This window comes from Andrographis paniculata, unplaced genomic scaffold (assembly GCF_009805555.1).
Source record: "Andrographis paniculata isolate CXL003 unplaced genomic scaffold, ASM980555v1 Contig12END, whole genome shotgun sequence".
Taxonomy (NCBI): domain Eukaryota; kingdom Viridiplantae; phylum Streptophyta; class Magnoliopsida; order Lamiales; family Acanthaceae; genus Andrographis; species Andrographis paniculata.
The window spans coordinates 2,228,288-2,241,419 of NW_026137402.1; the positions used below are offsets into that span (position 1 = coordinate 2,228,288).

At 34.4% G+C, this 13,132-nt stretch overlaps 3 protein-coding genes across 3 annotated transcripts; all 3 read right to left on the reverse strand.

Moving 5' to 3' along the window:
• Positions 1–2,290: 2,290 nt before the first annotated feature.
• Positions 2,291–2,935, reverse strand: LOC127253803 (auxin-responsive protein SAUR27-like). The gene has a single exon (XM_051278580.1). The coding sequence runs from the start codon at positions 2,820–2,822 to the stop codon at positions 2,553–2,555; it is 270 nt and encodes an 89-aa protein (XP_051134537.1). The 5' UTR covers positions 2,823–2,935; the 3' UTR covers positions 2,291–2,552.
• A 5,184-nt stretch (positions 2,936–8,119) lies between these two features.
• On the reverse strand, positions 8,120–8,706 carry LOC127253798 (auxin-induced protein 15A-like). Its single transcript, XM_051278567.1, has one exon. It carries the CDS (start codon positions 8,631–8,633, stop codon positions 8,364–8,366), a length of 270 nt encoding a protein of 89 aa, XP_051134524.1. The 5' UTR covers positions 8,634–8,706; the 3' UTR covers positions 8,120–8,363.
• Positions 8,707–10,435: 1,729 nt separating this feature from the next.
• Positions 10,436–11,051, reverse strand: LOC127253786 (auxin-responsive protein SAUR27-like). Its single transcript, XM_051278556.1, has one exon. The coding sequence runs from the start codon at positions 10,940–10,942 to the stop codon at positions 10,673–10,675; it is 270 nt and encodes an 89-aa protein (XP_051134513.1). The 5' UTR covers positions 10,943–11,051; the 3' UTR covers positions 10,436–10,672.
• Between the last annotated feature and the right edge of the window lie 2,081 nt (positions 11,052–13,132).

The following is a 13,132-nucleotide window of genomic DNA, read 5'->3' on the forward strand; positions in this document are numbered from 1 at the left end:
GAGCTACACAATCAAGAAATCTATCTACCTATTTCTTTACGATTTCCCGTACTCAATCTATCCCAAACACCCCTCACCTTCAATGTTTTATTTTTTTCTCACTCAATTCTTTCTTTGGATGAAATACATTCCAATTTTTCTATATGTTCCCCCAAATTTATCTTGCTTCACTCTATATTCTATATAAATCTCAATCTCCAAACATGAGTATATTCACTCTAAGAAACTCAACAAAAATGGAATCTTTTTCCCCACTATCTCTTCTTACCTTCACAAAGTTTGTTGCAACCAATTTTTGTTATTCCCACACATGGATTAGGGGGACCAACGAGTCTTGTCTCTCCATTCGTTTACGTCATCATTGGATTGATCAATTTGGGCTATTTCCTTATTTGATTGGACTCAAGACAAATTGGGCCGCTTATGTCCATCTCTGTTCGTCCGTTAATCGGACCATCTGCAAACAACATCAACCAAAATTAAAAAAAAAAACAATCCACTTTCAACACAAATATTGTAGGAATTCTCGTTTTAGGAATGCATGAAATCAAATAATAATTAGTTGTTTAGCCTATTCTCAAAACCGAATTACGGTGAGTTAGAAATAAATGAGATAATATAATTATCCATGTCACATAATTATGTGCCGAACCAAGTTGTGAATTCGGATTGGGTGTCGGACCGAGTCGGTGAGCACACAGGTCGGATAGAAAATTTCAGAAAAACTCTATCCATACCAAACAAATAAGTCATATCTTAAAATTGATATCTATATCTAAATTTGAGATCATATCCCTAAATTGGATGCCTTCTGCAGCTTCTCTAAAGGCTGGTGCCTGCTGCAGTGGCACATTTTTGGGGCTCACCATCACTGTCTAGATAGGAGATCCGAAGCCTTGTTGTAACCCGGAAGCAGCAGGGAGTTGGCTTACCTTGGAAGCTTCTTGTCCCTCAACATATTGGGATGTTGCTGGAATTGATGCTTTTGGTCCCATGATGTTTCAGGAAGTGTTGGGATGAACGGATGTGCTAAAGCTGTCATTGTCCATGCCCCCACGCACTGGAAATCCTTTTCTTGACCACTGGATATCCCTGAAAGTTCGAAGTAAGAGTTCGAAAATTTGGTATCGTTCTAGTATAAGGTTGGCTCATGTTACATTGTGGCATTGAGGGACTGTTCCAAAGGTCATTACACATCCATCGTGCGGAGGCAGCCCAAAAGTTTGTCCCTTGCCAGCAAATATCTCTTCTATAAAATGAGACTGACTTATCACTGTAGCCTTCTTCAAACCAATACTTGATTTCCCTTTAAACTCAAATATAAAGCACTCACAGATTGCGTAAAAAACATGATTCTTTTGAACACCAACCTCTAATGTTGCGAAAAATTGGTAAAACGCAATTAAACAAGAGAATCAAGGATATCTTTCTTTGTCCCAATTTTCCAAAATTTTACTATTTGGGCTCTGCGTTTTTTTATTTTAAAAAAATACATTTTTTCCACTCACAATACATCTTATCAAACATTATTTTAATATCAAATTCAAACCAAATTTTCTCAAACTCAACCAAAAGAAACACACCCTTGGTTATTATTAAATATCTTGGGGTGTTGCCAAGAAGATAAGAAATACAATGCTGATTGCACGATTTCAACAAGAGAAAAAATTTCGATCAAAATCGAACATTTATTTATTAATGAAAGGATAAAGCTGAAATCAAAGAGAAATAACTGAATATTTATAAGTTTGGAAATCCTAAAAATCCACCAAAAAAAAAAAAAAAAGAGAAAAAATTTTGCAAAAATTTAACAGATACCTAAATAGAAAACGTCATTTTAAGGCTCCAAACAATCTCGGATGGTTGATGACTGAAAAACGTCTAACATGGTTAGTTAGCCGTTTTTAATGAGCCAAGCGAATTTCATTTAACTCCGAGCCAGAAGGATTAATAAAAAAAATTAATGAATTACATCATAAAGCATCAAGAAGATAAGATTAAATTAGTCGAAACCTTATCCAACCATGGAACCAATATTGGTCTACCATGTGAACTATCATAAATTCAATGGTCCACATGAACATCTCCTCTACTAAACACCAAAGTATTGTAATAATATTTTCAAAACATGGATGTGTTTTGAAAGAGAGAAAACTCATAGTTTTTGAAGAAAAGAATAAATGGTTGTGTGTGTTATTAGAACAGCAATATGCGACTCGAACTTGTTAACTTCAGCGATCTTTGAAGATTTCGGTGTTTAGTTTGTTCAATCTTGATCCCAGAAAGAATGTAATAGATGAGCAATATTGTCAGAATTATGTATAGAATTCGTCGAATAAAGTAATGCTAATTTTACACATGAAATTGATCAACAGAATTTTCTTGCAATGTTTTTGTGGAGTATAGTTTCTGGTAAGAAAATACAGATCTTGTCCAGGCAAAAAAGATCCTCTTTAAATGAAAGGATAAATTGTCCCCAAAGACAATACAAAAACCTATCTAATTATCTATCTATTGATCTTTCTTTCTATTTATCTAGACATGTTTGTATTCTATGACTTGCTCAAGAGGGAAGTGAGTTCGATAAATAAATCCTCGCTGCATGGAATGGTGAGGCCTCCCATAGGATGATGGAAACCGAATTCCTCCTCAGATTGAGACAGCAATTCTTGAAACATAGGATTCTTCAAATAAGACACTGGAACAACAAACCGCCTCTTTTCGCAGCTCTCCCCAACGTAAACGGCTAAGTATCCCTTTGGAACCTCAGCTGATTTTCGTTCGCTTGATAGAGAACGTCTCAGCATCTGTACAATTGCCATTGCTGGTTGTATTGGGTAAGAAAAGGGGAGTTTTATTAAGATGCGATGATGAGAAGATCAAAGGCTTTGTAAGAGAATGAAGTAGCTTTAGGACTTGCTGCTCGTTGTAAGGATATGAGGTGTATATATATTGGGGAGAAAGATCGCTGTATAGTACAGGATATCTAATCAAGTGGCAAATATTTGTCTAAAAAAAATGGTGAGACATAAGCACATGGAGAGACAAATGCACTTGTCTTTGTACAATCGAATAGAATCTCAAGACACCACAAGTTTTTGTCGTCCCTACAGATTGTCAGGTAAGGACATGTATCCATCAAATGTCCCTACAGCAATAATCAGACAGACTGGCTGCAATCTCTCATCTTCAGTTACTACATAAATCCAATTCCCCTTATTAGTGCATATTACGGCGATCATAGAAACTCTTGAATCATTTCCGAAGCTACCAACATTGTTCCACCATGTGATCGATAGAATTATGAATGTTGTTCCCTCAAAGGTGATCTACATTAACAGAAATCTGCTGCTCATATCATCGGATCTGTTTTCAAACAGATATGAAAGTTTTGACTGCACTGTCTGAATCGTAAGTTCGATTTTCAAAACATCCTTGTTAAAATGTGAATGATTCTTTCTTACTGAAACCTTGTCCTTGTTAAACATCGAATATGGAGACAAACACTCACACAAATACTAACACAAAATTATGTAAAGAAAACACATAATACAAAGCAAAAAATACTTAAGGCATGAAGATATAATTGCTTGGCTATAATAATTCTCACTTTTTCATCCGTTGAAAATATACCAACGGACAACGCTATTTTAAAGCAAAAAAATACTTTAGATATTTCAAAAATTAACACCACAATTAATCATAAGATAAATTGTATTATTCTAGTGTAACATTTATCCTTTAAACCCATTATTCTAGTGAAACTCTCATGCATTATATATTTTTTAGTATCCTCTAACCACTGAATTTGACACCCAATTCAACATCAATTAAAATACATTTAAGTTTATTCAACAGTCCTAAGATGAATAATATGGGTGTGTTTGTTTGTGGGTTTAAAAATAAATATTTGATCAATTATTTATTTATTTGTTTTATTAAAAAATTATTTAAGATATTGTACGTTTTTTATTTGTATAAAACTTGAGTAATTTAGGACCAAGTATTACGAGGAACTTCAATTTAATTTGATTAGAAACATAAAAAAGCAGTAGTACCTTTTTTTTCGAACCAAGCCTTTCATTTCATGCAATCTCTATGAAAGTCTGGATTTTCCACAAAAGCGACACTTGACATTATTGAGTTCCTTCTTTTGGACTTAGACAAACGGCACATTCAATTTCAATGGTCCATGCTAGCCCTTCACTTTTTTATTCCGAACTCTCGTACCAGCTCCTTGGTCGGTAATAAGATGAATTGAATGAGAGCCCTAATTTTTAAGCCGTGTTTCCTCTTGAACTAGCATACTATGAAGTTCATTCACATTTCATTTATCTTTTATGGTATTATAGTTCATTTGGAACGAACCATGGTTAGCGTAGCCATTAGTGTCCCACCAGAGACTTATCCGCAGTTTAAGAGTGTTCCCAATTGCTTTCATAAATTCCTTAGCATTATTGATTTTAGGAAGAGTAGATTAATGTTGTTTGCTATACTCATCCACATAAGCATCAAACTCAATTTGTTTGATCTCTCCCAAGGACACTTTCGCTGCTAGTATCAGTAATAGGAGGAGGCTTTTCAACATGAAGTGGTAGGTCAAGACCTAAAACACCAAATTGAAACTGAATATTCTTAGTCCATTCAGGATAGTTGAGCCATTGAACATAGGAACAGATGATGCATGAATGAAGCGAACCAGACACAGGTACTGAAAATTTAAATAAATGAGATTTTTCAAATCAGATTCAAAATAAAGACAATAAATGTACGTTGTAATTCTCCTTTAGGTGAATAAAAATGTACTAATTAAACATAATCGATGCTAACATAATTCGCACAATTAATCACACTTTAATTAAAAATGTATGTCATCTTTTGATACTTAGGCTGTTTGGATCAGCTTAAAAAATAAGCAGAAGCCAAAAGCAGAAGCAGAAGCAAAAGCCAAAAGCAGAAGCAGTTCGATTTTGTGTTTGGATAAATTATTATAAAAGCAGCTTTTTGTAAAATACAATTTGGATGTTACAGAGTTGAGTTGAAAGTACTTTTAAACTATTAAAATTACAGAGTTGGATAAATTATTTTTATATTATATTATAGTATTGTATTATTTATTATTATTATTATTATTATTATTATTATTATTATTATTATTATTATTATTATTATTAGTATTAGTATTATTATTATTAAGGATAAAACAGTAATTTGGACTGAAAAGTGTTTCTCCTTATTTGAAAAGCTACTAGGGATGTCAACCGGGCGGGTTCGGGACGGGTTCTGTAGGCCCCAAGACCCGCCCCGCTAGAAAATATTAGGCTCCGAGACCCGCCCCGCCCTGCTTCCACCTGGCCGCAGGACCCGCCCCGCCCCGCCCCGAACCCGGCCAACCCGGCAAACCCGTTTTTTTTTTTAAAATATAATAATAAATATTTTTTAATAATCGAATACTAAAACAAATAGCATTAAAAGCACAAAAAATATATATATATATATAAAAACAATCAAAATATTGATCCATAAAAATAAGATAAATAAATAAATAATATATTTTTATTATATAAATATACATATATTAGGTATAACAATTTGAAAAAAAAATTTTGAGCAGACGACTAATTGAATTTTATATTTAAAATTATTTAAGTAAATAAATAATATATTTTTATTATATAAATGTACATATATATTAGTTATAGTAATTTTAAAAAGTATCCGGGTTCGGGTCCGGGTCTGGGTTGGGGCGGATTTTTAATAAAACCTGTAACCCGCCCCGAACCCGGCCGGATTTAAAATTTTAAATCCACAACCCGCCCCGAAACATATTTAGACCTGAACCCGCCCCATTAAGAACGGGTCCGGGGTAACCCGCCCCATTTGACATCCCTAAAAGCTACCCCTAGAAAAAAGCATTTTTCAGCTGCAAAAGCTGCTTCTGCTTTTGAACATAAGCTAATGCAAATAAGTATAAACTGCTTTTTTTAGAAGTAGAAGTCAAAAACTCCTTACACATTTAATAAAAGTACTTCAATAATTTTCAATCATATTCTTAATTATAAAATAATTGATCTACCTTTGGTTGATCCTTAAATGTTTGTATAATTAACGAAGTTCAATTTACCCGTCTCATGCTAATGAGTAAATAAATTTAGATATAATAATTCGCACAATTGAATTTCACTAATTATAAAAATATTTAAGGATCAGCCCAAAGTAGATCAATTATTTTATAACTAAGAACATGATAGAAAATTATTGAAGTATTTTTATTAAATGTGTCCAAAGATGACATACATGTCTAATTAAAATGTGATTAATTGTGCGAATTATGTTTAATTAGTACCTTGTTATTCACAAGTTCAGTACCGTGAGGTCATGGGTTCAAACCCCCGACGCCTCAGGTCACCTGCCACATATGGTTCACTTAGTGTGACTTGCGCACTTTCGAGTAGTGGCTGCGGGTTCCCACGTCATAAAAAAAAAAAAAAAAAAAAAAGAATATTAAACACAATATTAAACACAATGCTTAAGATGGGAAGAGAAAAATTATTAAAGGGGGAGAACCCATTATTACAACAGAAGCACAAAGTGATATTATCATAATGTAAATGTTAGAAGCACTGATATTATGTCAAAGCAATTGCAGAAATCAAGTGCATTTAAACACATGGAATATAAAATGAATAAGAAGTGATATTGACGTGTAGATGAAGCCATTTGAAAGGTAGTTTTTTATTTGTTATGTTTTTAAAATTTTTATATATTTTCTACTTATAGTAGTTGTACAAAATGACCATCATAATGATATTTTTTTATTTATATATGTATATTGTCACTATTTTTTAATTTTTATTTTCAGAATACAAACAAAAGGAACATTCTTCGCATATGATTTCAACCTCTTTTCTTTAAAAAAAAAAAAAAGTTATTTCAAATAATATTATGAAAAAACAAGATACCCATTATATATTAAATTTTGGAAAAGAGAAAAAACAAAAAGGAGAGACAAAAAAACCTCAAATCACACAAACACACAAAGTTCGAATATTCGAAGAAGAAAGAAAATTTGTGGGCTGCGGCGGCGGCTGTAGAAGGTTGCCGACGGACGGAGACGGTAAAGAAAAAGAAGACAGAAGAGGAAAGAAAGAAAGAAGAGAGGAAAGATCGAATTAAGGAAGAAGAAAAAGAAATAATACATAGCAAGAGGACACCATTAGTATAATAATATTAATACTATATTTATAATTTAAAGTTTTATAAATTATTATTTTAATTAAAATTGTTATATTTTTAATTTGTACATTTATTTTAATAAAAAGAAACTTCTTTTATTATATTTTTAATCATACTTTTTTTCTTTTAATTTGTTATATTTCAGAATATTTAATATAATTTTTTTTAATTTTCATTTATAGTTAATATAAAAATTATTGTCATGAGAATATTTTTAATATATAATTTTTTTTAGTATTTAATTAAATTTTTTATTATATATTATATTTTTAAAAATTATTTTTATTATTTTTGTAATGGTTGAAGGGCAGTAACAAATATAAATACATCACATTTTCTTATAATTATAGTTGTTACGGAAAAAAATCACAACAAAGACGATAAGGCTGACCAAACAAAAAAAAAAAAAAAATCATTTGTTACGAAAATATTCGGTTAAAAAAATAGCTTTTGAAACTATATAATTAGTTAGCGGTGTAGCAACATTGTCTCTAACAGAAACACGAGCACATGATAATCACATGATCTTGTCCTCAAATTATTGAATAGATTTTAGGACAAGAAAATGAAGCAATTCGATGATATCTGTATGATAACTCACTCCTTCAAGTAACAAACACAAAAGCTACTGTTTTTTTTTTTTTTTTGTTTTACTCTAAAAATAAAAAATAAAATAATATATGGATTGTTTGGAAAGAGAAAAGGACTGATATTTTGAAGAAAATGGAAGCACAGATACTTATGTTCATCAAGTGACTTAACAATGAAAGGATTTATCGACCAGAGGATTTTATATAACCCTTCTTCCAAGCAGGATCAGATCAGCATATTTTAGCTGTCTACGGTATTTTTATCTTTTTTATTTGTGCAGATACACTAAAAGGGACTGGAATTATTGTCTTATTACAATGACTAGGCAGTGAATGGCCTAATCATGTAAGGGTTTACATTATAGAATTGATAGACAGGTTTCTTGCAATGTATTTTTGGAGTTTAATTTTCTAGCTAGTAAGGAATTACAATTCTTGTCCGGGCAAAAAAATTCCTCGATAAATGAAAGGATAAATGCCCCCGAAAACAATACAAGAATCTAGCTTTCTATCTATTTATCTAGACATGAATGTATCTTATTGCTTGCTCAAGTTGGATGTGAGATCGACGAATAAATCTTCGCTGCAGGAAATGGTTAGGCCTCCCATTGGATGATGGAATCCGAATTCCTCCTCAGCTTGAGACAGCAACTCTTGAAACATAGGATTCCTCAAATAAGACACGGGAACAACAAACCTCTTCTTTTCGCAGCTCTCCCCTACGTAAACGGCTAAGTGCCCCTTTGGAACCTCAGCTGATCTTCTTTCGCTTGATAAAGACCGTCTTAGCTTTTGTATGATGGGCATTGTTGGTTGTATTGGGCAAGAAAATGAAACGTTGATGAATGTATGTTTTGTAAGAAATTAAAGGCTTGTAAGAGTTGTTGATTTTAATCTGCATTTTGTGCTGTGTATATATAGGCGAGAAATCGAGAAATGATGTGTACTAAATGTTCAATCAAGTGGCCAACATTTTGAGTAGGATATGTGTTTCCTATGAAACTAATGAGACATAAGCACATGGCAAAATAAATGCAGTTGTCTTTCTAAAATCATTAGTATCAGAAAATACCACAATTTGTGTAGTCAAAAATATGGTCCCCTTAGGACATTATGTATCGGTCAAGTATCTCGACTCTACTGCAATAAATCAGACAAACCATTTGCAGTCTTTATTATCAACTACTACTCAGATAGGAGTCCCCTAATAATTTGAATGCAAGCCTTCCGTCCGAACCTGAAAACATTGGTCCACCATGTGATCGACTGAAAATTGAAATATAAATGTTATTGCATCGAAGGTCCACATTGTTTCTGTTGCAAGAAGAAATTGACAGATCATGTGATTTTGCTTCTTAACAGATATGAAAATGTTCGACACAACATGAATCTCAGACTTTGGTTGTCCTGAGATCACTGCACTTCTCTTCTGTAATAAAATCAGACTGACTTATCACTATCGCTTCTTCGAACCAATACTTGATTTCCCTTTAAATTCAAATATACGGCACTCCTCCAACGTCTAAAAACCATGATTCTTTTGAACACCAACCTCAAAAAAATAAATAAATAACATGGAAATTCTATCACTAAAATTGTAGCTAAAGCAATTCTATGTTTTTTTTTTTTTTTTTTTTTTTTTGTAACTTAAGAACCGGCAGTCGCTGCTCGAAAGTGTCCCTAAACCCCGGCTGAACAATTCATCTTTAATTATATCTCTAATGACTTTACTAACTAAAAAAAAATGATTTAAGGAACAACAAAAAAATTCTTTACAAAAACATTATTTTTTTTAGTGATATGGGCCCACTCAATTCATTCAAAATATTTTATTTCTTATCTTTTCCTTAGATCATATAAAATTTTATGTTATACAAAATAATTCATACTTCTTACTTTTAAGGTCTCATTTACCTTACAACAAAATCAAATATAAATTATGAAGACCAAATCTAAATTTAAATATACTCAATCTATAAAAACCTAATATTAAAAATATCTCAACAAAATTAATATTAATTAAATAAATTACTTTCATTCTAACTTTCAACTAAAAATAACTCAACCGGTAACCAAAGGCACCCTAAAAGATTAGAAAAAGGTCATTGTAAGGTCCTAAACAATCTGGGATGTGGGACATGGTTTGTCGGGCGTTTCGAATTAGTCATAAAAGTTCCATCTAATGCCAAGCCAGAGCACGAGAAGGCAGAAAAATTAAGGAATTGCATCATAATACATCAAGAAGATAAGATACAATTGGTCGAAACCTTATCCGATCACCAAACAAATATTGGCCTACCATGTGAACTATCATTAATTCAAAGGTCCACATGAACATGTCCTTTAACCATTATAGGGATTTTAGAGTAAGAAAATGAAGCCATTTAATGATATGTGTATGCTGAATTATTTCACTAATAAACACTAAAGTATTGTAATAATATTGAGAAAACATGGATGTGTTTTGAAAGAGAGAAAAATCATAGTTTTCAAAGAAAAGCATAAATGGTTGTGTGCGTTCTTAGAACATCAATGTGGCTCGAATTTGTTAACTTGGGCAATCTTTTGGTGTTTAGGTTGTTCAGTCTTGATCCCAGAAAGAATGTAATAGAGATGAGAAATAAGTATCCGTTAGAATTATACATAGCATATGCAGAATTAGGTAATGTTTTTACGCATGAAATTGCTCAACAGAACTTTCTTGCAATGTGTTTGTGGAGTGTAATTTCTGGTAAAAAAAATACAATTCTTGTCCGGGCAAAAAAATCCTTAGTAATTGAAAGGATAAATGCCTCTGAAAACAATACTAAAATCTATCTACCTATTTATCTAGAAATGTTTGTATTCTATGACTTGCTCAAGAGGGATGTGAGTTCGACAAATAAATCCTCGGTGCATGGAATGGTGAGGCCTCCCATAGGATGATGGAACCCGAATTCCTCCTCAGCTTGAGACAGTAATTCTTGAAATATAGGATTCTTCAAATAAGACACCGGAACAACAAACCGCCTCTTTTCGCTGCTCTCCCCAACGTAAACGGCTAAGTGCCCCTTTGGAACCTCGGCTGATCTTCTTTCGCTTGACAGAGAACGTCTCAGCTTCTGTACAATGGCCATTGCTGATTGTATTGGGTAAGAATAGGGGAGTTTTATTAAGATCTGATGATGTGAGAATCGAAGGCTTTGTAAGAATGAAGTAGCTTTAGGACTTGATGCTCGTTGTATGGATATGCCGCGTATATATAAAGGAGCGAGAGAAGCCGTATAGTACTGGATATCTGATCAAGTGGTGAACCCCATAACTAGAATATGTGTTGTCTAAAAAACTAGTGAGACATACGCACATGGAGAGACACATGCACTTGTCTTTGTACGATCAAATAAAATCTCAAGACACCACAAGTTTTGTTGCCCTGAAGATTGTCCGGTTAGGACATGTATCCGTCAAATGTCCCTACTGCAATAATCAGACAGAGTGGCTGCAATCTCTCTAATCTTCAATTACTACGTAAATTTTATTCCCCTTATTTGTGCATATTATGGCGGTCATAGAAACTGTAATAGCTTGAATCATTTCCGAACCTACTAACATTGTTCCACCATGCGATAGACCGAATTGTGTATGGTGTTCCCTCAAACGTGGTCCACATGTAAAGAAATCTGCTGCTCATGTGGTCTGTTTTTTTTAACAGATATGAAAGTGTTTTGACACTTTCTGAGTCCTAAGTTCGATTTTCAGAAGTCATCCTTCATAAAATGTGAATGATTCTTTCGTACCAAAACCTTGTAGCAACATCAATAATACACTTGTTGATATATATATAGTATATATATATTTTATATATTGATATATATATTCTACCTAATATATCTCTTGTATAAATATATAATCTTGTACCCTAATTGTGTTCGATGAAAATAGAGTTTATTCCATAAATCCTAACATGGTATCAGAGCCATGCTTTTTCCCGACTAAATCGAAACAACCCACGAATTCCAGATAGCATATTTCCGATCACTTCCGACCGTCACCGCCACCACCATCGCCTTCGCCGTCACGAGACCGGCCGGACGCCGGAACAGTTCGGCGAACGGCGGCGCGTGAGAGTCACACGCGCCCGACGTGTTTTTCCGGCCGGACGCCTCGCCGGCGCGTGGGGGCGCGTGCGGCGGCCGTTGGCGGCGATCTTTGCACCGTCGTGTTCGGAATTTGATTTCCTCCGCGATGGTATCTTCACTTCCTCGGTTTGAGCAGTTTTTTGTATCCAGTTGACTTTTTGTGTTTCGGGTTTTGATTCGGTTTCTTTCGTTTCGGCTTTCGGCTTGAGGTTTGAGATTCTGTTTTCTCTTGAGTTTCTATGGAAAAGATGGATGTACATATTCCGATCAATGTTGTTTTGTCTGGAGATAATTACAGTTTGTGGGCACAATCGATGAAAAGTTTTTTGATAGGTCGGAAATTGTGGCGAATTGTTACGGGCGATATAGTTGCCCCCATTGCTCCAGTCTCTATAGGAGAAGTTACGCCTACCGCCACAGTTGTTGAATCTTATATTGAAAAATTGGAAGATTGGGATAGTAAAAACCATCAAATTCTCACTTGGTTGCGCAATACTTCCACTCCGGCGATCCATGTTCAGCTTGCCCAATTTGACACTGCCAAGGCAGCGTGGGATTTCTTGGCAGTCCGCTTCCGTGCTACTGGTTTGGCACATTATTATCAGTTATGGAGCACTCTCCACGATCTAAAACAGGAACCAGGACAATCTATCAACGACTTCCTTGCCCAAGTGCAACCCCTTTGGCATCGGTTGGATCAAGCAGAGATCAGTCCTGATCATCTTCGCCTCATTCAGGTCTTAATGGCTTTGCGTCCAGAGTATGAGGCAGTTCGTGCCTCTTTGTTACATCGGCATCCACTTCCTACCTTGGATGCAGCTATTCAGGAGATTCTGTTTGAGGAAACTCGTCTCCACCTAGCTAAGGCTCCTCAGCTTGACTCTGCTCTTGCGGTCACTGCCCGAACTCCTACTCAGAATCGTTCTCATCGTTGCAAAAGATGTCAGTCCTCTGATCATGACTTCGGTCATTGCCCAAAGGTGGAGTGTCACTACTGTCATGTTTTAGGCCATACTATACAGTATTGCCCCACTAGACCACCTCGCTCTGGAAGTAGTAACTACAAGCCTCGGAATTCTCGTGGACCTCAGTCTGGTACCTCCTCTGTCACAGCCTCTGCTGCGCCTGCGCCTGCGCCTCCTACGATTCAAGACCTGGAAGCTCTTCTTAAACAGGTTCTATCTTCCA